Below are 24,693 nucleotides of genomic sequence, written 5' to 3' on the forward strand. Positions count from 1 at the left end.
CGATTCTCCCCATGCTCTTCTTTCTACTACTTCAAGTGTTTTCTACAGTCTTTGCGAACGGACTGGCGAACTCGACCAACTTAAAACAATGGCAAGAAATCATCATCGTTTGTAGATATGACCATTAGACATCTTGTGGAGGTACGTGAAACGCATCATCATGACTTGGTGTATACCTGTGGATCCCAATAGTATACCGACATTTCGAGGACAAATTCTTATTTTGCCTGTAATCAGTGTAGGATCTGTACCTCAGCTTGCTGTTGATCTGTTGCTTCACGCCCCCTCGCTGGAATGTCATCGCGTCGCCTATTTGGACGCTAGTGAATGCGTGCCATTTGTATCACCAAGCGAGCCAGGCGAAAACCCTGGTTCGGTGTACACAGCTTTGGATGGTGCGTCTTTATATCTTATACAGTTTTTCAAACCAAATTGGGGATCACGATTATCCAGCAGAGGAGCCCAGTGATCCGAGTACGTTATTGCATGCTAATAAAGAGGCCTGTCAGACGGAATTTGTACTCAAGTTCAATGAGTGGATCGAACAAGCCGGTTTCTCTCAGGTGCTACTAGTAGCCAGGTATGTTGATCTTCTTACCTAGTCTTGATGCGGCTATGCGTGTGGATGATGAGTTCCTGTATGTACTAAAGACTAATGTGAAGAACACCGTTTTTGTATTTGAGACCTGTTCCAGCCATGGATACGCCCATTTCTAAAGCGGCTAGCGAAGCTCTGCCAGTGTTCCAGCCTCATACTCATGAAATAACTGGTATGCCTCCGCTTCCTGGTAGTGGGATTGCGCGCAAGTTTTTAAGCACTGCTGCGCCAAACACTACGGCTCTGCTAATGTTCTGTGCAGAAGGCGACAACCGCATGGATGCACAAGCGCTCGTCGTCAAGATATCATCTCTATGCAACTTGCCTTTGCGTATGTTACACATTCTGATGACAGAAATGCCACTACCAGAACCGCCAAGCTGGAAGGCCCTTTATGGAAGTGCACCGGACCAGTTTCTCTACGGTTAACTTCCCAAGGCTACTGTGAAACCAATACATCCTGCACGAGTCCCCGTGTGTCGATATTTGCACGACCATGTTGAACAATCCATGCGTGTGTCTTGGCTGCTAGCTCCATAGTGTCTTTAGGCATACCCGCCAAACGCGCTATATCCAACCCATGGGAATCGCGGTTCACGCCCGGTCGTACCCGGTGTGAAAACCAAAGCACGTCGCCATGTTTCTCAAGGCGCGTGCAGAAAAAAGCCACCTGATCGGAGAGAGCTTGCGAAGGAGGTTGATCCTGGTCAAAACCTAGCATGTCGGCCAGTTCGTAGTAGTGTGTGGCGAAGAGTGTACGGCATTGTGTCCGGATCGCAAGTGAGTGAAGAACAGAAAAAGCAACTGCCAAACCAACGGAGGTGTTGGTGCCGCGGCCGATTTCATCGGCAATCACAAAGCTGCGACTGGTTGCTCGTTGAAGAATGTCTGCTGTCTCGCTCATTTCCACCATAAATGTGCTCCGATTGTGAAACAAATCGTCTTTCGCACCTACCCGGCTAAAGATAGCATCAACAATGCCAATTCGAGCCGCTTCGGCCGGTACAAATGATCCTGCTTGAGCAAGAACAGCAATAATAGCATTTTGACGTAAAAAGGTAGATTTACCGCCCATATTGGGTCCAGTAATAAGATGAAGACGTGCATCTTGACCTAACTTGAGATGATTTTTCGTAAAAAGCCGCTCTTGCTCCATGAGACCCAACTCGACACCTAGATGACGACCATCGCAGATATCTAGTTGACTGGAGTTATCGATGACAGGTCGCACAAGAGAAAGCTCTTCTGCGGCCTGAGCAAAACTCTGCAGAACATCCAATTGATCCAGCAGGCGTGCATTTCGACGTAACTTGTCAGAATGTGCCAGGACTTCAAGACGGAGTGTGTCGAGCAAGCGCGATTCGCAATCGGAAATACCCTCTTTCAGTTTCTGGAGTTTCATTCCAATTTTTGACCATTCTGGATGGTAAAATGTTCGAGTGGTTTTCGTTTTGTAGGCCAAAGTAAGGTTCTCGTCAAGTTCATCACCTCGTGGTGATGAAAAATGGACAATGTACCCTTGACCAAGGAGGAATTTTAATGTTACATATTCACCATGACGCTCTCGCAGCGAGTTTTCCAGGATGCGTGCTTTTACACGGTAACCATTGTATTGGTCAGTGAGATTTTGCAACATTGGTGACGAGTCTGGGCGGACTAAATGTTCAATGTCGTCTCCCCAAAGTGGTCCTTCTAGTAGCAAAGGTATACTGACAGACGAGCGCCGCTGCTTCCGAACTTTAGGTACATCGATAGACTCCGTTGTAGCCTCTCCCGTATCATACATAGAATCAAATTGTTTGATAAGAGCAGCTTGCTGTTCCAGTCGCTTCTGCATAACTCTCTCATCAATAGCATTGCCTAAGCGATCTCCTAGTTCATCAAGTGACGTACAGCGGCGCATCCACTCTTGAAGCTCCAAACCACCAATCGGTGCACTTGTTTCGCGCTCTAGGCGGTCAAGAATTTGGTCCGTAGCTCGAATAAAATCACGAATTTTAAGAAGATCCTGAACATCATTGCGTCGTAGGCTTACACGTTGTAAAGTACGCAAGATATCACCAATACTTGTGTGCATGATCATGCGGATATCCTGGCGTAAAAATGAATTTTTTAGAAATAAGTCAACCATGGACTGCCGAGCCTGGATCAATGGTATCGAGGTACTTGGAGAAGTCAGCCAATGTACAAGCAGGCGCGCGCCCCCTTGAGTAACAGTACGACGCAGGATCTTTATAAGGCTGCCTCGTGTGCTTCGTTCGTTCGTTTCTCGGATCTCTAGAGCAGTCAAAGTTGCGGCATCCATATGCATAGTCGTTTCAGAGTGTTGTGGTGTATCCACATGCATATCAGGCATGTGTTCTAGGAGTCGAGTGGAAAGGTAGCCAGTGAGCAAACGGATAGCAGAATGTTCAGCAGCAGAAACACTCGTCTTCTCTATGCCAAGAGACTCAGAGGTTTGTTCAGGCATTGGCGTATGCGAAATGAGGGCCTGTGTGCGGCTGATAGCTTCTGCAATAGGGTGGTCTGGGGGGTATATGTTGTCATGCACAAGAACGACTTCCCTAGGCGCAATCCTGGTAATTTCGTCGCGCACAGTTTTGGGATCGCTGGACTCCGTCGTCTGAAAGTCGGCAGTACTTACATCTAGCCACGCAAGACCAAATGTACCTCCCTCTGACTCAAAAATTGCGAGAATAAAATTATTGTGGAAAGGGTCCAAAAAACGTTCGTCAATGAGCGTGCCAGGAGATACAACACGCGTGACTCGACGCTGAAAAGGCACGTTCTTCGCCTCTGCTTTAAACTCTTCACAAATAGCCACAAGATTTCCATGTTCTTGAACAAGAACCTTCAGGTACTTGTCCAATTGGTGGATAGGAAAGCCAGCCATGGGGATGTTCTGGCCGGCCCATTTTCGAGATGCTAGCTTGATGCCAAGGAGTGAAGCAATGGTTGGAGCCTGTTCAAAATAAGATTCATAAAAGCCGCCTACACGAGTAAGCAGTATGCATTGAGGGAATGCTTTCAGATTCTCTAACACACAAAGCGCAAGCGGTGGCCATTCGGGCGTTTTAGTAGTGGTGGGGGTCGGTGAAGTAGGAACTACACGCTCAGGTAGTGCACTAACTCTTTTCCTTTGGATTTGGTATACGATAGGAACAGATGATATAGAGCGGTAACGAATGCGAGAGTGCCACGCCCAGGAACGCCATGCAGCGTAGCCCAGGCACCCCATTTATGCAAGTGATGATGTCTAAGCCTAATTTCTGGTGCTGAGGCATTTATAAGCTTAAATGTTTCTCGGCCCTTGCTCCATTCCCCTTGGCGAACTCGATATCACCTGGAGAAATGCCGCTGGCAGGTAGTCCATGTTCATGGACTACCCCTTTTGGCAAAGAAGATTGGACACCTTGCTTCCGTATAACTGTCCTAAATGCAGTGATTCCTTTATGTGTTTTTGCCGCAAGTGCACTGGCTTGGCTCGGTGCCAACTTGAGGGATAGCAGGGAACGACGTTCCAAGCTTGCTTTGGAAGTTGCACACCTCAACCCAGAGTCATCTCATTTCTACAATGCCATTTCTGAAGAGAGTTCGCCAGTTACACCCTCAACGGTGGCCGAGCAAGTATTTCAAGCAGAGAATATCGTATTGATTGATCAAGCACTCAGCATCAAAGAAGACTTGTCTGACCACGCCGCTGCACAACGACGGGACATTCTTCGGTACCGAAAGTGTATTCTCGAGCTAATTCTTTCCATCATTACGGCGGTGATATGCATGGGTAGTATGGCAACCCAGGCAAATGTAGGTCTTGCTTGGCCTATTTACTGGATTTACTTCGCGATCATTACCGCTTCCTCTCTTTGGAGTTCCCATTCAATGCACAAGCACAAACTTGTTCTATCGTGTATTGGTGCCTTGATTGCCTTGTCGAATGTCCGCTCTGCCTTTTTGTTAAGTATGGATTCTAAGGCGCGGATATTGGTCGTGATCCAGGCAATTGTGGTTGTCCCAATATTTGGCTTGAGTATCATGACACCCGTCACACAAGCACTTCCATCGGGTTTGCGAGCACTTCAGGAGACCATGCACAAGCACACATTGTACTCTGAACTTCGTACAGCTGTGCCGACACCTCCGCGCATTCAGCGTGTGGTTGATAACAATGAAGACGCTATCATACCTTCGTTCTCTAAAGATTCGAGTCCGCTTCTTCCGCCACCTGAACAGCACGCATCTATACTGAGTCGTGCCCTTTTCCAGTTTATCCAGCCGTTCATTTGGAAACATTACTTTGAGCCTATCACGTTAAAAGATGTACCACAACTCATGTCTAGTGATAGAGCATCTGCGGTAACTGCTACTTTCCGTATACATAACGGTCCAGAGACTCGACGTCCGCTTTGGAAGCGACTTGTGCGTCATTTCCTGCCGCTTTTTACCTACCAATGTGCATGCGGACTTCTTGCAACATTTTTGACATTAGCGCCTGTCTTTTTTCTTTCGCGATTGCTCAACTTTTTCTCTCTCCGCTTTAATGCTCAAGAAGACATGCCCTTACATCTTGGTGTTTTCTTTGCATTAGGCATGTTTGTAAGTCAGATCCTGCTTGCTATTTGTCAATCTCAAAGTCTCATGACAGGTCGCCATATCTGTGTACAGCTTCGCGCTTTGGTGTCTTATGAAGTGCTTAGCAAAACGATACGCCGTGGATATTGTGCAAAGAAGAAAGTCGACGAAGAAAAGACTGGCGACGATATCGCACAAAATGAGAAAGCGTCTGCGACAGATGGGGCAATAACTAACTTAGTCTCTGTTGATGTGAACAGCATCAGCGAACTGGCTGCCTATATGCATTTCCTGATACCGCAACAGCCATTGACCGTACTTATGGGAGTATTTTATGTTACAACGCTACTAGGATGGTCAGCTGTGGTGGGTTTGATATTGTTGGTGGTTGCTATCCCAATTCAAGCCTATTTGACCCGCATCCAAGTAATAGTGCAGGAAAATATGTTGCGTGCAACGGATGAGCGGTTGAATTTGGCCACAGAAGTTTTGAATTGCATAAAAACAGTCAAGTTCTTTGCCTGGGAAACACCATTTGAGCGCCGAATGAATGAGACCCGCATCAATGAGTTGAGATTACTGCGCCGCCATTTTCTTTATTCAATTTTAATTCATATGTCCTTCATTGCTACGCCTATGTTGGTGACAATAGCAACGTTTGGCGTGCATACTCTTTTATTTAAAAGGGAATTAACAGCAGAGAAAGCATTCACAGCGCTTGCTCTCTTTAACACGCTACGAGGACCCTTGGCCGATTTGCCAAGTATGATTCATTGGCTCCTATCGGCAATCGTGTCAGTACGACGAATTGACAATTTCCTAAATGAGCCTGACACTATGAAATATGAACAATTGCTCGGGATGAAACAGCCTAGGGTAGTTGATTATGCATCTCTTGGAAAATTGGGCTTCAAAAATGCAACATTCACCCATGGTTCAGACCCTAAAACGGCTGAAGAAGAAGGGCGCTTTGTGCTCCGGGATCTCAATTGTCAGTTTCCTGTTGGTCAGCTAAGTGTGATCGTGGGACCTGTCGGATCCGGTAAGTCATCTCTACTTCTTGCTATGTTAGGTGAACTGCATCGTGTTTCAGGTACAACAATGATGCCCTGCGCTATTTCGCGCTCATTGGTTGAGCCGGATCCTGTTACAAAGTTGACGGAAACAGTTGCATATTGCAGTCAAAATGCTTGGTTGCTGGGAACTACAGTGCGCGAAAATATTCTGTTTGGTACCGAGTATGATGACGAGCGCTACCACGAAGTGCTTCGAGCCTGTGCTCTCGAGCCTGACCTTGACATTCTCGAGTTCCACGACGAAACAGAAGTCGGCGAAAAAGGTACATCACTATCAGGTGGTCAAAAGGCCCGCATTGCCCTCGCAAGGGCCTTCTACTCGCATGCCAAGCACATTCTTATTGACGACGCACTGAGTGCCGTCGATGCACACACCGCCAAGCACTTGCACCAGCATTGTTTTCAAGGCCCCTTATCCCAAGGCAGGACTATTATTCTAGTGACACATGCAGCAGCCTTAATGCTGCCAAGCGCATCTTATGTTGTTGTGATGGATGGTGGACGTGTGGCTGCTCAAGGTTCGTCAGAACAGCTTCTCTCTGAAGGCAAAATTTGCAGAGCGCTATTGGAAAGTGCTCCGGAGGCTGACGAAGATGAGAGAAAGACTTTTATTAGTGAAGAAGAATTAAAGAGTCGTAAAGAAAAGGCAAACCAGCAACGAGCTCGCAAGCTCCAAGCTGACAAGAATGAAGAACGTCTTTCGCGCGAACATTCCAGTTTATATTTGTATTGGTTCTATATGAGTTCCGTGGCAAAATCACGATTCGTGGCTGCTATGGTTTGGATAACTCTTTTAATACTGTATATCAGCATCCGCGTAGCTGATGTGGGGAGTGGTGCATGGTTGCGCAGCTGGGCCAGGTCATATGATAAAGCAGCAACAACAGTACAAACAACTTTACGAGCATTAATATTCTCTGACCTTCCTACTCCTAATGAGGTTCACGAGCAGCAAAAGACATGGTATTACTTGAAAGGATATGCTGCTATTATCCTTTTGTTTGTTTTAATCAGCTTCGCGACCGACTTGGTGCAATATGCAGCCTCACTGCAGTCATCCAAGCTTCTTTACAGTCGGATGATGCGAGCATTGCTGCAAGCTCGCCCACAGTTCTATGACAGAACACCTATTGGACGTATTACAAATCGACTTTCTCGCGACATGCAAGATATTGACCGTGAACTGATACCTATTGTCCAGATGGCGGTTGAAAACTTAATATCTCTGGTTTCAATTATTGCCGTTATCTGTTGGGCTACACCAAAGTTTCTGCTGGTGCTTGGGTTTATCACGGCGGTTTACTACTTGATTGGGTCACTATACTTGGCCTCCTCGCGTGATTTGAAGCGAATTGAGAGCATTCAAAGATCGCCCTTGTATACACTAGTGGGTGAAACGATTGCTGGAACCATAACAATCAGAGCGTACAGCGATGGCGAGCGCATTATGAGACAATGTCTCGGCTTGCTCGACAAATGGAATCGTGCCTTTTTACTTTTATGGTATGAAAATCGTTGGCTCAGTATTTGCTGTGACATTGCCGGCTCTGGAGTTACTTTTATCGCAGCACTGTTCTTGTTATTAGGCGGATCAGATGCTGCTCTAGCAGGATTCACACTCTCTTATGCAATCATGCTGGTGGAAGTTTTGCTATGGCTTGTGCGATTGTATTCTACCATGGAAATAAACATGAATGCAGTGGAACGAGTGGGTGAATACATCTGGATTGAATCAGAAAAACAAGATGGCCAGGNAACCCCCTGCACATTGGCCCACCGATACGGGTGCTATTCATGTTCAGGATCTCTCCGTGCGCTATGGCAAGCAGTTCCCTCTGGCTCTCCAAAATGTGTCCTTCTCTATCCAGCCCGGTGAGAAGGTCGGCATTGTCGGCCGTACAGGCAGTGGCAAGTCTACCCTTTCCCTTGCCTTTTTCCGCTTCCTCGAGGCCGAGCGTGGATCAATTACCATCGATGGCATTGACATCTCCACCCTCTCCCTTTCCGCTCTCCGTCGCAAGCTTACCATCATCCCCCAGGACTCTCAGCTCTTCAAAGGCACAGTCCGCTCAAATCTCGATCCCTTCCAGCTTACAGAGGACGCCGACATGTGGTTTGCACTCCAACGTTGTCAACTTACATCGCCAGGACCGGATCCTCATACACCTGGCGAGGGCAGCATTATCAGGTCGCTCGACGACCCCGTGGACCAAGGCGGTGCAAACTTCAGCGCCGGTCAGCGACAGCTCTTGTCTCTTGCACGCGGTTTACTCAAGATGCGGGACAGCAAGGTTCTTATACTCGATGAAAGCACAGCAAATCTTGACTCGGAGTCAGATGCACTGATTCAGCGCACTATTCGCGAGCAAATGGCTCCGGGTGCCACAATTCTGACCGTGGCTCATCGCCTCAAGACAATTATCGACTATGACAAGGTTCTCGTTCTCGGACAGGGTAAAGTAGTCGAGTNATGACTCTCCGAGTTCACTTATCTCAAACACCAACAGTTCATTTTATCAACTGTGTGAACAGAGCGGCGAAATGGAGACTCTGAGGGACATCGCAATGCAGCGAGTGTTAAGTAAGCATCATTAAATATCTAGGCATTCATTTCCCTTAGTCATAAACGCACAAGCCTGTACCCGATCACACGAGTACTAAATTGTTGGCCCTAGCATGGTGGTTGCGAACATTGCTAGAGCCATACATTGGCCCATGTTCCGACTACATTCGTTTTGCTTGCCAACGGGTGTTGTTCGAGGTTCATGCCGAAATGCATATCTTGCCGCGACTTTCCCGGTGGCTTCCCGACTTTCAAGCACCCAAATGCGTACGGCAATGATGCCATTTAATGTGCGCACATTTTCGTATACTCAGCCACGTATGGAGATGCCAGAACGTATAAAGCCTGCCCCACAAAGCGGTAAGTCTAGTTCGCATGAAGGCGGTGAGGGACAAACGCCACCGAAAGAACCGCGAATGGGGCTCTATCAACGCTTAAAAACAATGATGAAACAGTATGGCTGGTGGGCTGTTGGTGTTTACATGATCATGTCAGGGATCGATTGCTCTCTGACATTTCTTGCAATCCACTTTTATGCAGGGGAGCAAGTGGGTGAATTGGAAGCTTTGCTATCGAAATGGTTGGGGCCAGTCATTAAAAAATTGAAAGGAGGAGATGAACCTAAAGAAAACGCCATTGTTGGCTATGTGAAAAAGTGGTTTGTTGTTGAAGAAAAGAACTCTGAGTTTGAGCTGCTTCTGGCACGACTGTCCACAGAGTTTGTCCTCGCTTTCGCGATCCACAAGACCATCATGTTGCCAGTGCGTGCAGGCATTACGCTTATGATTACGCCTCCTATTGTCCGGTGGCTTGTTAAGCGTGGCTGGGTACGACCTGTCAAACAAGCAGTCTCGAAAACAGCTGAAAACAAACTGTGATTATAGGTGTAGCATTTAGAAAGCATTTTTATTTTGGGGCATAAATCGAAGGTACACTCGAGACTATGGCATGTGAGCGAAAAAGACAGCCACATTGCAAAGCTGTGCCGATATAGTCCCATTCACCCGTTAGGCTCGAATAAAAGGGGCCTGGGTATGATTTAGCGGTACTGAAGAGTAAGTCCATACATTCTAATAATCAACGTACCTTGTGGAAACCAATGTCGGCAGCCTTCTCGCGGAAGCACTGGCGACAGATGTCAAGGCCATACTTGCGGATAAGACCGCCCTGGTTGCCACAGACGCGGCTGAGAAATGTTAGTATAAATGTCCCAAATTCAAAAGAACAGGGTAGATATCAAGAGAGGTGATCAAGAATAGTACATCCCAACTCTTTATGGCTTAGCTTCAACAACAAATATGAATATATGAATACAAAGCGACCATAAACGAGGAACGACTCTCATCAAATTCAAAGTCTCATGATATTCTGAACCCATATCCACGGCCTGATACATACCACTTACGAGAACCCTTGCCGTAATTGCGCTAAAACTGTTAGAACAATCCACTTCAGAGAGTAAAATACATACGGGGTGCGAGAACCACACGTTCTGATGAGCCATCTTGCTGGTGTATCGTCAAGTTTCCGCCGCGAAATTGCTTCACCACACAACCTTCCGCAGTAGGCATTCGTGTCACGTGTAAAAGTATAATGTCACGTGGGACTGTTAAATGAAAGTCCTCGAGTAAAAGCAATCTTATGTGGAGAACGTTGTGTGGGGTAATGCGCATGCATCTATGCATGCAGGCAGGTAGGCCGGATCGGGCCAAGTGGTACCGTTCCACGAATTTCTCACATCCTGCAACCTCAAGATGGTAACAGTTAAAGAACAACCCAGAAGTCATTTTGAACATTCAAATGGTAGAAAAAAATCAAATTCAAGAATTCAAATGACTCTATCTCCGACCTTGCAGTCGTTAATGTTGTGGATTTCACTTCTGATAACTTCTGGTGCTCTAGCCATGGTGCCTATATCTGTGATCGGCATCTTTAGTGAGTTATTTTTCGATTGACATGCAGTTCCTTTTGTTTCTTTATTGTAAGCGGGGTGATTCTTACCTTAGTGCTTGGGTTGCGCTGTTCAGCTCCATGATTATTACGATGTATGCCATTGCATGGAGCTCCTATCTCTTTGTTGCACAACAAGATTCGTCAGTGTACACATCGCTTGGCTCTTCATCCCTGTCATCCTATGTTCCTTTTCTTCCATGGACACCAGAACGTTGCTTTAAAGTCACATTATCAGTATGCCGATACATTCGAACATGTGCAGGGTTCTTATGGCTGAGTATCGATTGGTACTTTCAGTACAGGTACACTTGTCGATGTAGGAAAGCTGGCTTACCCGTTTTGTATGTTTTTGATCCTAACAGAAGTGAATCTATCAATTACTCTATACCCTTTTCTCATAAAAAATTGGATGTATATCCTGCAGCCATTGAACAGGATAAGAATATGTATCAAGAGATCCGTGGCTCACCAGTGGTGGTCTTTGTACCAACTGCTTTTTTTCCCGTGCAGCTTACCAGTCATCGCAAAGCTTACATCCAGTTGGCCCTCAATATGCAGCAATTGGGATATTGTGTCGTTATCCCTGACATCACATACTACCCCAAGGATCGGATTCGTCAATCAGTGGTAGATCTGCGACTGGCTCTTAGCTGGGTAGGTGCTCACATCGCCACATACAGAGGAGACCCTTCGCGTATTTACTTGATGGGAACAGGATGTTCTGCGGAACTTATCACATTAACATTGGCCCAGGAGGCTGTGGTTCTCAGTCGTGCTTTAAGTGACACAAATGGTAGTGATGAAGGCAATAATCGATTTCGAAAAGAAATGGAAATACCTCTTAAAAGGACAGAGATCTATGCCCCTCAAGTCCGATTACCAGCATTTGCCGGTGTCATTTTAATTGCTGGACTAAGTGATTTGATCAAAGGGTATCTTCATGAGTGCGAGCTGGGTGTCGAGCACTTGAGCTTTCTGCATCGATGGGCGGGTCCTCAGAGTAAGCAATATCTTATGCATTCGCCAACACATCTACTAGACTATTCAAAATCAATCATTGATCCGTCTTTTCTACCTCCACGATTTCTCCTGATACATGGGGGAAGTGACGGTTATGTTCCTATTAGCCAAAGCATTCTACTGAAAAGTTTGCTCCAGGACGTCGGCGTTGAGCTTGTTGATCTCCAAGCCTTTCGGGACATGACGCACGCAGATACCCTAAAAAGCCTACTTGCCAGGTCAACACGTGTGGCGCCCCATGCTATGACTGTAATGACAGCGATCTATAGGTTTATCTTGTAATGAGTCATCGGTGTACATCGAAGCACGGTCCAAGACTTACAAATATATAATAAATATCCAATTAAATCGAACTGCGGTATGCGGCTTTTCCTCTTGCGCCGAGCCTTCAAGACTGTCTCTCCATTCTCGCCGCAGCCATTTTCAATTGTCATGTCGCGATCAGCTTCCACAGATGCAAGTGGCGATCTTAAGCGTCAAAAGACAGGGCTTGCACCACTTGATGCCAGTCGACTTGTGGTGAAGCGGAATGAAAATCCTCGCACGTGTCCTGATGCTAAGGATCTGGTATTCGGCAAGACGTTTACGAACCATATGCTGACAGTTCCTTGGAATAAGACCACTGGTTGGGGTGAACCAAAGATTGAAGCTTACGGCCCCTTCCAACTAGATCCTAGCACCACTGTCTTGCATTATGCTTCGACATTGTTTGAAGGTCTGAAGGCCTACCGTGACCCTCAAGACAAGATTCGACTCTTCCGTCCCAACAAAAATATGGAGCGCATGAACCGCAGCGCTGAGCGACTTTGCCTTCCTACTTTTGATGGAGACGAGCTAATCAAGCTCATCAAGAAGCTTGTGGACCTTGACCAGGATTGGGTACCCAAAGAAGATGGCTATTCCTTGTACATTCGCCCCACTTTAATTGGTGCACAGGCTTCGTTGGGTGTTGCTGACAATACGGAAGCCTTGCTTTTTGTGATTCTTTCTCCCGTTGGACCGTATTACTCCACGGGTGTGAAGCCTGTTGCACTGGAAGCCAATTTAGATTACGTCCGAGCATGGCCAGGCGGTTCTGGTAATGCGAAGCTTGGCGCTAACTACGCACCAGGCGTGCTTCCTGCTAAGGAAGCATCTTCTCGTGGGTATCAACAGATCCTATGGCTATTTGGTGAAGAGCATTGGCTTACTGAGGTGGGCACAATGAACATGTTCGTCGTTCTAAAGAAAGACGATGGTGTTCTTGAAGTCGTGACGCCACCTCTCAATGGAATGATTCTGCCCGGTGTGACACGCGATTCCATTCTCGAAATACTGCGTGACCACCAGTCCGGGAAGATCCAACTTGAGGGTGTGCCGAAGATCGAAGTGAACGAACGTGAAATCAATATGAAGGAAATTCTTGAGGCTTCAAAGAACGGTACCTTAGAGGAGATGTTCGGTGCTGGTACAGCAGCTGTTGTCAGCCCCGTGAACAAAATTGGTTACAATGGCCAGGACATTGATGTTCCGGTTACATCGAGCGGCTTCGGTATTATTGCTGAGCCTGTATTGAAGCAACTCTCTGACATCCAATGGGGCAAGATTGACCACCCTTGGTCAACCCCCGTGCAAAGTGACTGAAATAGTGTTTCTGGGTGATGTATAGCTATAGATCTGCGAAAAAGTTAGCACGATCTTCAGAGGAAGCATCGGTCAAAGAATTCTTAGAATGCCGAGCTCTGGCCCGACGTTTGGCTGAAGGTGGTGCAAGTTTAGTCTGGCCTTCATCACTGTCGCTAGCATCAGGTCCTTGCAAAAAAGTGGGATCTGTATCAGATGCTGGAAGCACTTGGGGAAGATCTTGATCGTCAACATCCGAGCCATTATCTTCAAGAAGAGGTGCCAGATCGATAAGCTTGCATTCATTGCCATGGCCAAGGCTAGCAATTAGATTACCTTTCTTAACAAGGCATTCGACAGGCATGCCATCATGATCGCCAACAATGCCTAACAACTGGTGAGGAAAAAGCTGGACGACACGAATCAGTCCATCAGATGATCCCGTTAATACTGTGTCATCATCGAGCGGGCAAATGGCGTCGACGCTAGATGGATGACCTGGGAACCGATCCACATGGTCTAGCATGCCGCGCGAGGGAGCCCAAAGCGAGAGGATTCCCAATTGTGTACCAACCACTAGTTTTTTGCCTCCCTTGATAGGTGCAATAGAAAGAAGTTCGTCCTCTTGGTCTTCGCTCACTTCAAAGCATTTTTTGCCTCCGTAAACATCGATCACACTGAGTGTTCCATCGCCACTGACATGAGAGTCATGAAACGCACCTTGTAACAACAAGACGACTGCGATCCCCTTCAGCCTCACGCTTACGTTTTTGTTGCTCATCTTTCTTTGATGGACGGGGCGGGTCTAGATGCGGACACCAGAGCAAATCAGTGATCCAGTCAGAATGATGGTCGTAAGAACGCAATGGGGAAGATGCTTCGGCGCCTTTTTCAGGAGGTGTCCGAGGATCCCAAAGGCGGACAACTCCATCATCATCACCTGTAGCAATGAGAGTGTCATCAATGGGCAAGACTCGAGAAGGAGCAGAGCTAGTGTCAGTGCATACAATAACGCACTCATGGGCATTGGGCCAGCATGCTTTTATTTCACCATTTGTGGCGTCCAAGGCTAAGAGTGATTTGTCTTTAAAAATACAGTACAAAGTTGAACCTGAATGATCAAAAGCAACACCACGACAGCTCTTTCGCGATGGTCGCACACTCCACAGACGCTTGTATAACTTTCCTTGGTGTTTCCCTGAATGAGACTGGGCCAATTCTCCTCCCTGGAAAAGCGATGAATAGTCAAACAATTGGACTTTCCCACTAATCAATCCAACAGCAATCCTGTGCGTCTCTTTGTCAGGATGAAAGGACACATCCAGCGCATCCGAGGATAGCCCAATATTCATGCTTCGGGTGTGGGAGAGCCAACATGTTGCACGTGATGAGCACATTTTTTGTTGTGGCTCCAGCGCACAACCCTCCATCAAGCGCTGCATATGAGCGAGGCAGATATGAAGGGAAAGCGCAAAGAACGTGAAAATGAAATTGAGAGGAAGAAGGTGAAGAAGGAGAAGACAGAGAAGAAAGATAAGAAAGATAAGAAGGTTAAAAAGGAAAAGAAGGATAAGAAAACAGAGGCGGTTACCAAATCAAGTGAAATCAAAGGCTCAGAGGCGCCCCAGAAAGCTGTGGAAAATGCCGTCGTATGTATTTGCTTTTCTGACCTTAGTCTGCTAGTGAGGCGCGCGAGTTTCTTGAGACTAATAACATTACAATTGAAATGCCTGAAGAATCGAATGACAAGCCACCACGCCCAATGCTTTCATTCTCAGAGCTTGAAGGGAAAATTGATCCAGATCTGAAAAAACGTCTAGATGCTGAGGGATTTACCAAGCCTACTTTGATCCAATCATGCTGTTGGCCTGTACTCTTTCTGGGTCGTGATATTGTGGGTGTTGCGGAGACTGGCTCAGGAAAAACCCTTGCCTTTGGCATCCCAGCTCTTCAATATGTGATTGAAAATAAATCTTTAATTAAAAATCAAAAGGGCGTGGTGCAGGTATTGGTCGTGGCCCCAACCCGTGAACTAGCTATTCAGACAAGAGACAATCTAGCGCGAGTGAGTGAGCCGCTAGGATTTGGTGTCTACTGTTTGTACGGAGGAGTATCAAAAGGGGAGCAATTACGAGAACTAAACAACTTTTCGCTTCCTGTGCATATTATCGTTGGCACGCCTGGTCGGATTCTTGATTTGGCTCGTGAAGGATCACTTGATCTTAGTCATGTAAGCTACTTGACATTGGATGAAGCGGATCGAATGCTCGATAAAGGATTCGAACCAGACATTCGTGCAATTATTGGTATGACAAAGTCGCATGAGGATGGTCGCCACACCAACATGTTTAGTGCCACTTGGCCGCCAGCTGTCCGTGGCTTAGCAGAAACCTTCATGCGTTCACCTGTTCGAGTAACTGTGGGAAGTGATGAGTTGAGTGCGAACCGTCGTGTTTCTCAATCGGTGGAGGTTCTGCAAGATGGGCGTGCCAAGGAGCGCCGCTTGAGTGACTTTTTAAGGTCGATTCAAGCGAACAAGACAAATGACAAAATTCTCATTTTTGCTTTGTACAAGAAGGAGGCACAGCGCGTAGAAAATACGCTGCGTCGGTGGGGCTATCGTGTTTCTGGTATTCATGGAGACTTAAGCCAGAAAGATCGCATTGCTAATCTCAATGCTTTCAAGACAAATGAGACGCCCTTACTTGTGGCAACGGATGTGGCTGCAAGAGGTCTGGATATTCCTAATGTCGAGCATGTTATCAATTACACATTTCCACTGAGTGAGTGAAATAGCTTGGCAACTAACTTGCAGCCATTGAAGATTATATTCATCGTATTGGGCGTACAGGGCGCGGTGGGAAAACAGGAAAAGCTCTCACTTTTTTCACTGATGAAGACAAGGCACATGCTGGCGAGCTTATTCGTGTGTTGAAAGATGCGGGACAGCCAGTTCCAAAAGACATGGATCGTTTCCCCACAACGATCAAGAAGAAAACACATTCAAGCTATGGAGGTACGTCTATTTTGTGAATAACACGAGATCACTTTAAGGAGTTAGTCCCAGGCAAAGCGAAAAAAATTACGTTTGATGACGATGATTAGTTCCGTAGATTGTTTGTGAGGGAGAAAATTACTGAAAAGATTAGAGGCGACGAACTATTTTATGTTATTGAACGAATAATGGGCTTAAAAAATTAAGCCAAAAAATGCTCCCAACGTGGGGCTCGAACCCACGACATTCAGATAACCCCTCGTAACCGAGGAGACTCTTATTAAGAGTCTGACGCTCTACCGACTGAGCTAGCCGGGATATTTGTTGAAATGGACACATTGATATAGCTATATGAGTATGTTTACCAATTAAGATCCCAAGGACACTGAACGTCAGTTAATTACCATGGTACATACTAAGACTCGCCACAAATGTCAAAATAAGACGTTGTCTGATTTCAACAATATCCTCAGGAACCAAGAAAATCAGTGCACCAAGCTTTCGTGCGACACTGATGGCCAATTTAGCATTCAGCCGACACTCCTCCTCACTAGAACCCTGTTTGACAAGATTGTAATCGACGATGCCCGGGCGAATGACCTCAAGTAAATCAAGTAAAAATTTAGCATTTGAAATAGATGGGTCACGGAATGAGCGAATAGATGTAGATTTCCCACTTTCTTTCACTTTATTGTTGGCCCATTGGAGAATCTCCAGATCAGACACTGACTTCCCGCTCTTTTTGAGACCCTCCATAGTACTAGTCACATTTACGCGCATTACTTGCCATACGAGGCCAAGTGTAAGTGTTTTAGCGCCGTCGGTGATATCAGCACCTTGGATGCCTACAATATGCATGTTGTTAGCTTTGGCGAGATCGATCACATAGTTGGTGTTTTCAACCATCTTGAAACGCGATAGTTCAGTGCCTTCTTTGGCTTTAGAAACTCGCCTCCAGCTTACGGACCCTGGCAACACTTTATCAAATGCTTGAAGCAAAATATTTCCATCTTTAAGATCTTCAAACAAATTGTAGACACCAGGTTCCACATCGAGACTGTTGAGCCACAATGTAAAGACGCGTGCCTCACGCTCACCCTCTGCATCGAATTCCTCGACGTCCATGGGCGGAGCTTCGGAGAGTGGCTCCAAACTAGGCCATGTATTAAAAAGATGGGCCACAAAAGCGAGATTGAGCTTTGGATTTCCCGCAATCATAGAGCCGGGAGTAAGATATTTGCGACAGCCGATCATGTCAGCGCGCTGCAGCACCATTTCAGCACGAGCCATCAAGTCAGACTCCTGAAGGGGCTTGCGGTCACAAACATCTGATTTAATCTGTGACAAGAGAATAGTGTAGTTCTCACCATCGGATACATCCTTCGAAAAGTTCGTAACCCTGCGGTGCCACTTGGCAGCTTGCAGATGATAGTTGAACCAGCGAAGAAGAATTTGGTCTGGAGGAAGCTTCAAAAACTCTTCCAATGTTTCATCTTCCTCAAGGAGGCGATATAACTCAGGATGATGCTTGAGATCAATTTTGCTGAGAAGACCCCGGCGAACGATTTGCCAAATTAGGCCTAAAATTAAGTGTTCTCTTCCATCGGTGATGTCCTGGGCGCCAATATTCACAACGCTGCAGCCGATTGCTTTTGCAGATTGAATCACAATATTATTATTCTCTGTCATTTGGAATGCGTTGGGACCCTTCCCCATCTTGCCTAGATTCAAAACACGCTCATCAATAGTTTCCGGAACTGCGCTATTGATTAGCTTGCAAAGAAGTAGACCATCACGACACTCGTCAAAGATTTGAAATGTGTCTGTGGGAATTGGCAGGCGTGATCCAATGTGAATGTCGCCATCTAGACTCATATTGATATGCCTAGTAAATTCCGTCCGCTCATCGTCATTGATTGTATGCTGGGTTGAAGCATGATGACCTTTCACCATCAATTTTCCTTTGGAAACAATACCTGCCTGCGCATTGCTGCCTTTACGCAATCGAGAAATGAGCTGAAAGTCAGTTATGTCGGACATACATCAACATAGTCTTCAATCTCTACCCGGCCACTTGCATCTAAGTTGACATCCTTGAGTGTTTCCCGAACTTGATCGTAGGACACAGACTCTAATTGCTGCACCTCACGAAGCACAGTGGGACGATCGAGACTACCGCGGTCGTCAATGTCAATTTGCTTGAACTTGGAGATAATAGACATCATCTCCTCCTGGGAGCTTATATGTTAGAACTCAGTACATACAATTCAGGATACTTTCGCTGCAGTTTGAGGGCCTCCATTTCCGACAAGTGCGTCGCACGGACAGGTGTTGTAGCCCTCGATCTGGTCAAGATAGGACACGTGACAGGACTGGAATCGGGGCTAGGTCGGCTTGACAGAATCGGTACGACACTGTTGGTACTCCAGTAGCTGTGCAAGTGGCACTGCCTGGAAGTTGAATGGGCTGTTGGAGCAATGAAGTGTGAGTCTATATCTGTACTCATGTGATAGTCTCTCACAGTTTGCAGCTGAATAGTGTGCCTGACTGGATTGAACACTATATCAAGTATGCTTGAATTGCGACACTGACAATTAGCTATCAGCATCTGAAAAAAATTGTATATACGCTAGAACGCTCTCAGTACAGTGCAACTGACTTTGAGAATGTGAATCACAATGTGGAAAGGCTCGAGAGCGAGTCAGCCATGCTTTTGAACGAGGATCCCTCTGACTTGGATCGACAATTTATACCACACCTCGACAAAGAACTTCGCAAGATCGTGGATTTTTATTGCGAGAAGGAAAAAGAGCTCTGTGATGAAGCAGTTATGGTCCATGATCACATAAAGATCGCAGAAGAGGAATACAATGTCGGCTCAGGGGGCGAGTCGGATGCAGATGTGTCGAACGAAGATGCGGATGAATCTACCAGTACGCACCTTCAGGCACCACGTCGTTTCCAGCCCACGTGGTACAAGCCTAAACGCCACCATTCCTTTACTTCTATAAGTGATACCGAAGCAGCAGCCGGACCTGCCCCTTCGCCAGATAAATCTCTCGATGTGCTACCTGTGCATCGCCGATGGATCAACACCTTTGGAAAGCGTGGCTCATACCATCGCGCACGTCACCAAATCAGTCCCTCTAGTTCTGGACTGAGCACTTTTGGCATAGGAGGCGCTGCACTTGAAACTGGGAGTCATTCCATGGAGGATGGTATCGCCGCGAGTGTATGGGACGCCCAGGACGATTATGCTATTGATATGCGACTCACGTTAAAGCGCAAGCTTGTCGAAATTTACACATCACTCAATGAACTGCAGCAATATGCGCAGCTGAACCTAACAGGTATGGAGAAGATCTTGAAGAAATACGATAAGATCACGAGCAACTCGTTAAAAGATCGGTATATGCACAATGTCGTCAAAGTCAAGTACCCTTTCCAGCCACAAGCGATAGGCCTTTTGCGTGAACAGATTGAGGAGGTGGTGCATATGTATGCACGAGTCGCCGCTCGAGGGGATGAGGAATTGGCACACCAGCAATTGAGGATGCAATTGCGTGAGGAAGTGGTGTGGCAAAGGAACACTGTCTGGCGTGAGATGATCAATATCGAACGCCGTGCTCAAGCTGCCTCGCTCGAGAAAGGTATTATGGGCTCATCGACCCATTTACTCGATGAAGAGCCGAAGCAGCCTAACAAGCTATGGACACCATTTGGCGAAATTTTGCTTCCTGCTTTTCTCACACTGGGTACTTTCCAGCTCTTTGGCTCATTATTGCTCTTCTTTTTACTTCTCAAAGTGCCTGCATTCCGGGTATTTGATCGAGTTGAAGTTCAGAATTGTTTCGCGATGCTTGTTTTGTGCACTTGCCTGTGGGTGACTGAGGTGGTGGAGTTGTTCGTGACTTCGCTATTAGTGCCGTTTTTGATTGTCACACTGCGTGTTGTGCGCGAGAATGATGGAGAGGGTCGACGTCTGACGGCACCAGAGACAAGCAAGTGGATTTTTCAGCAAATGTTTGCACCGAATGTGTCGCTGCTTTTGGGAGGCTTTACACTTGCTGCAGCTTTGTCCAAGTATGGGATTGACAAGGTGCTGGCAACGCGTGTGCTACACTGTGCTGGAACACGACCAAGTATCGTGTTGCTTGCCCATATGTTGGTCGCTTGTTTTGCGAGTATGTGGATCTCCAATGTGGCGGCACCTGTTTTGATGTTTTCGCTGGTGCAGCCCATTTTACGCAACTTGCCACCCCGTTCGCCTTATGCGACGAGCATGGTGATGGGTATTGCGCTGGCATCAAACATTGGTGGCCAGACGTCCCCAATTGCTTCGCCGCAGAACTTAATTGCACTTGAATACATGGAAGTGCCTCTCGGATGGCTCCAGTGGTTTGGGATAACCCTCCCGGTGAGTGGTTTATCGCTCCTAGTGTTGTGGATGCTGCTTTTGTGGTCATTTGGGACTGGCGAAGGTGTTATTATCAAGCGCCTTCCCGAGTCTTCGGATTCTTTCAGCCGAAAGCAGTGGTTCATTTCGGCTGTCTGCATAGGCACAATTGTTTTGTGGTGTTTCCAGCGGCGTATCGAGAATATCATGGGTGATATGGCTATCACAGCTGTTGTGCCACTTGTGCTGTTCTTTGGTTCTGGTATTCTTACGAAAGAAGACTTCAATAACTTCTTGTGGACAATCGTGTTCTTGGCCATGGGTGGCATTGCGCTTGGTAAGGGCGTGGCATCCAGTGGTCTTCTGAAAAGCCTTGACGGATTTGTCCAGAACCAGGTCGACGGACTGCCTCTTTGGGGTATCCTTGTGATCCTCGTCAGTGTGGGGCTTGTGGTCGCCACGTTCATTTCGCATACCATTGCCGCAGTATTGTTGGTACCCATTGCCGCTCAAATGGGGGCGAATTTGGCAGAGCCTCATCCGCGCCTCTTGATCATGGCCACGGCCCTGACATCTAGTGCAGCCATGGGTCTGCCGATCTCGGGTTTCCCCAACATGACGGCGATTAATTTGGAGGACGAAGTGGGTCATCATTACGTATCAGTGAAGACGTTTCTTCGCGTCGGCATTCCCGCCAGTATTTTGGCGACATTGATTATCGCTACGTTAGGCTATGCTATTATGCAGTTAATGGGCTTGTAACTGCATGAATGCTGAGATAGAATGAATGGGTATCGAACCGAGGCTAGTGTGCTCGCGAGTGGGCCAAAAGGCGACTGACGCCCTCAAATGCACCGATCATGATGCCACAGGCAGGAGCGACCTTCGCCAGACGAGGTGAGAGACCACGGAATAGCCCCTTGAGCCCATCTTGAACGACAATTTGGCGTAGGGCATGAAAAAGCGAGCTAGACGATGTGGCTGCCTGGGCCTGTTCAGCTTGAAGCCGCGTTTTAACTAGGTCGAATGGGTGCGTGCACATAGCGGCGACGCTGCCACTCACTGCACCCACAAGGAAGGACGAGCCGAATTCATGCCAGAACGTCGAAGTCTGACTCTCTCCAAAACCGCCGCCGGTGAGAAGCACTTTGCCCGCCTCATATCCCGTGAAGTAGATCGCCGAGAATGGAACGTCGCGCCATAGAGTTGCAGAAATACCACGCCACAGGACAGATATTCCATTCTTTTGCACTTCCTCGAATAAAGGTCGAATCACAGAAAGAGATGATGAGTGCCCATGAGATGCTTGCAACCGCGTACGCAAAAGCTCTAACGGCGTGACGAGGGTTGCAGAGATGGAGCGCGCCAGTGCACCACTAACCAGAGAGACAATCAAGAGAGGCATCTTTTTTTGCTGTACCGTAACGGGCAGCACCGGCTCCGAGCGCTCGCAAGGCATATCACAAGTCGAGTCGATCAGCAGCAGCAATGGTGCCTCTGGCTCACTGCTGCGAACAGTATTCAGCACAGGAACAGGTGCTTCGATTGACAAGAGCGATTTCCTGAATATATCATAGCACGACATGTAAGTTACTTGAGAGGGTACTGTCATGGCCAGTGTAGGCAACAACCCACGCCAGAGAGAGCGCCAGCCCTCGGTCCGAGCCACCTTCACCAAGCCATCCCAAATGCCATTCATACGCCCTTCGTACAGAAAATTCTCACAAATGCGTGCCGTGCCGCACTTATCGGGGTATATGCAGATGGAATAGTGTTGAACAAAATGAGGCTTGGCACAAGAGGAAGCGGCACTGTTCAAAGGACGAATCCATTGTAGAAGCATGCTTTTCGGCATTGAGTGTGGTTGTGTCCCATGTACGGGGCATGGTGGGCCTTTCGGTTCGCCAAAGGATGCTTCTAGTCCCTGAGTGAAAGGTGGTCGCGCGGCGCCTTCCCACTGGGTCTGTAATCTTGTTTTGATCACATCCAGTGGAGTCATCAGGAATGAGGTCGATACAGACCCGGTCACGGAGGCGAGGACACGATCAGTAAACGTCATTTGTGGCCGCAAGTACTTTTCCCGGCGCGTCTCGGCATTATCTTCGACGGGCGCGGCATCCGCCATGGTGCTGCAGTCGTCGCCACAGTGGAGGCTTAAGCCTGAGGTGCAACAGCTGGAGATGCGGCGCTCATTTTTTGCTGATCTAAGCCAATTTCGAAGACTCGACGGCCTGTGCCATAGCTGTACCTACCTATGTGGTCTGCTCCGAAGGCGCCTCGTCCCGCGAGGTGGTGGCACGGCGCTCGGCACGGCGGAGACCCTTTCCTTCTCTCCACTTCTTGTTCTTTTCGGCAGCTGACACGTCTCGAGGACGTGCGGCCAAGGCAGTATATCGGGTCGTAGGGCGTACAACGCCATTACCTAGTGGCACGAGCTTCGCTCGCAGCGCAGGCACCTCATCAAGAGACAAGGGTAGTGGTAGAACGGGTGAGCGTGTTTCTGCAAATGTTGACTCCGATGGAAGATACGTGTTCTCACCTGTCATAGTCGCAAGAAGGCAATGGCGTAGCAACTCTGCATGGATGACCTCCCGGGTCCAAAGACTATGCAGCTGAGCACTAGCGCGAACTCCAGGTGTATAATCCACATGCATTTGGCTTGGTGGTGGCATGGTTCCTGCGTAGGAAGAAGCACGCCACTGGAGCTCCGTCGAACGGAATCCGCATTCCCACAGCATCAGAGGACGATCAGTAGCCATTTCATAGCTGGGCTTGGTTTCATATACAGTCAGGTCATTATGGGGTTCAGTTAGAGCACGCATTAGAGACTTGTCAGGGGTTTGTGCGTCGGCTTCGTTGCTGAAAGAATCGAGCCATGTTCGCGCACGCACACGGTCAGCGGCTGCAGCTCCTGGCTGTACATTGACGAGTTCATCCACGACGTTGGGATTTTCGAGACCCGCACCGACCATAAATAATATCGCCATAATGTTGCGGACTTGGTGGTAGAGAAACGCGGAGCCACGTAGGTTGAGAACATACATGGGTTCATCAGTATCGTTGGTGGCAGCCTCGTCGGCCACATGTGAGTGCCATCCCGTGCTCACTCGGTCTATAGTAGCACCATCAATCCGTCGAACAAAATTGGTAATTTGTTTCGACGCATCCACCTTGCATAGGTTGCGGAAGTCGTGCTCGCCCACCAAACGAGAGGCGGCATCGCGCATCCGGTCCACATCCAGGCGACCGGCGAATTGAGAGGGGCCTTCAGGTTGCCAAATCAATGTTTTTGGTGCCCCAAGCGTGAAGAAATACTTGTAGTGTCGGTACACGCAGTTAAAGCGCGCGGAAAAGTCGGGGCGCACAGGCGACCAGGCCTGGACCCGGATGGACGGCGGAAGCAGCCGGTTTAGTGTAGCCACATATGGTAGTTCTTCCTCGTGCTCGCCTTTTAGCTGCACGGCTACCTGTGGGTGCTCTTTGCTAGGCCACCGCATATGGCGTTCGTCGACACACTGGCTTCGGACCCAAAGGGCTACCACTTGTCCTGCAGCACTAACGCCCGCGTCAGTTCGTCCACAACGACTCCAGCCTGCATCATCCATGCTCTTGGATGCATCCACTAACCGAGCAGTACATAATGCCTCCCATAGCGTTTCCTCTACTGTCGGCAGTGGCGTGGCCTGCGCGGTTTGGGCAGCAAGCCCAGAATACTGACCTCCATCGTAGCAGAAACGCAGTGCGATTTTTCGGCATGGCTGTGCACTAAAATCAAAAGGCCTTGGCTTTTTTATAGCATTAGTTACGCTTTTCGCTGCAGATTGTGGCACATCTAGCCTTGGCGGCGAAGGCTGGCCCATAGATTCAGCGCGGCCCTCAAGCTGCGCGATGCGGCGAAGCAACTGGTTCCGTGACCAG

At 47.8% G+C, this 24,693-nt stretch overlaps 7 protein-coding genes across 7 annotated transcripts; 4 read left to right on the forward strand and 3 right to left on the reverse strand.

Annotated features, from left to right (window-relative positions):
* Nucleotides 1–7,991: 7,991 nt before the first annotated feature.
* MSY001_1021 (uncharacterized protein) lies at nucleotides 7,992–8,720 on the forward strand (the record flags this gene model as incomplete). Its single annotated transcript, XM_018886125.1, has 1 exon — nucleotides 7,992–8,720. One exon carries the CDS (start codon nucleotides 7,992–7,994, stop codon nucleotides 8,718–8,720), a length of 729 nt encoding a protein of 242 aa, XP_018739630.1.
* A 3,494-nt stretch (nucleotides 8,721–12,214) lies between these two features.
* MSY001_1022 (uncharacterized protein) lies at nucleotides 12,215–13,405 on the forward strand (the record flags this gene model as incomplete). Its single annotated transcript, XM_018886126.1, has 1 exon — nucleotides 12,215–13,405. The coding sequence occupies one exon, from the start codon at nucleotides 12,215–12,217 to the stop codon at nucleotides 13,403–13,405; it is 1,191 nt and encodes a 396-aa protein (XP_018739631.1).
* Nucleotides 13,406–13,430: 25 nt separating this feature from the next.
* MSY001_1023 (uncharacterized protein) lies at nucleotides 13,431–14,411 on the reverse strand (the record flags this gene model as incomplete). Its single annotated transcript, XM_018886128.1, has 3 exons — nucleotides 13,431–14,023; nucleotides 14,151–14,324; nucleotides 14,402–14,411. The coding sequence occupies 3 exons, from the start codon at nucleotides 14,409–14,411 to the stop codon at nucleotides 13,431–13,433; spliced, it is 777 nt and encodes a 258-aa protein (XP_018739632.1).
* A 415-nt stretch (nucleotides 14,412–14,826) lies between these two features.
* MSY001_1024 (uncharacterized protein) lies at nucleotides 14,827–16,319 on the forward strand (the record flags this gene model as incomplete). Its single annotated transcript, XM_018886129.1, has 3 exons — nucleotides 14,827–15,033; nucleotides 15,060–16,142; nucleotides 16,200–16,319. The coding sequence occupies 3 exons, from the start codon at nucleotides 14,827–14,829 to the stop codon at nucleotides 16,317–16,319; spliced, it is 1,410 nt and encodes a 469-aa protein (XP_018739633.1).
* A 456-nt stretch (nucleotides 16,320–16,775) lies between these two features.
* MSY001_1025 (uncharacterized protein) lies at nucleotides 16,776–18,601 on the reverse strand (the record flags this gene model as incomplete). The annotated part of the gene is made up of 2 exons (XM_018886130.1): nucleotides 16,776–18,395; nucleotides 18,422–18,601. The coding sequence occupies 2 exons, from the start codon at nucleotides 18,599–18,601 to the stop codon at nucleotides 16,776–16,778; spliced, it is 1,800 nt and encodes a 599-aa protein (XP_018739634.1).
* Nucleotides 18,602–19,209: 608 nt separating this feature from the next.
* MSY001_1026 (uncharacterized protein) lies at nucleotides 19,210–21,979 on the forward strand (the record flags this gene model as incomplete). The annotated part of the gene is made up of 5 exons (XM_018886131.1): nucleotides 19,210–20,199; nucleotides 20,617–20,796; nucleotides 20,965–21,432; nucleotides 21,652–21,672; nucleotides 21,797–21,979. 5 exons carry the CDS (start codon nucleotides 19,210–19,212, stop codon nucleotides 21,977–21,979), a joined length of 1,842 nt encoding a protein of 613 aa, XP_018739635.1.
* Nucleotides 21,980–23,027: 1,048 nt separating this feature from the next.
* Nucleotides 23,028–24,635, reverse strand: MSY001_1027 (uncharacterized protein; the record flags this gene model as incomplete). The annotated part of the gene is made up of 1 exon (XM_018886132.1): nucleotides 23,028–24,635. The coding sequence occupies one exon, from the start codon at nucleotides 24,633–24,635 to the stop codon at nucleotides 23,028–23,030; it is 1,608 nt and encodes a 535-aa protein (XP_018739636.1).
* Nucleotides 24,636–24,693: the final 58 nt, after the last annotated feature.

This window comes from Malassezia sympodialis, genomic scaffold, assembly GCF_000349305.1.
Source record: "Malassezia sympodialis ATCC 42132 genomic scaffold, msy_sf_4, whole genome shotgun sequence".
Classification (NCBI taxonomy): Eukaryota; Fungi; Basidiomycota; class Malasseziomycetes; order Malasseziales; family Malasseziaceae; genus Malassezia; species Malassezia sympodialis.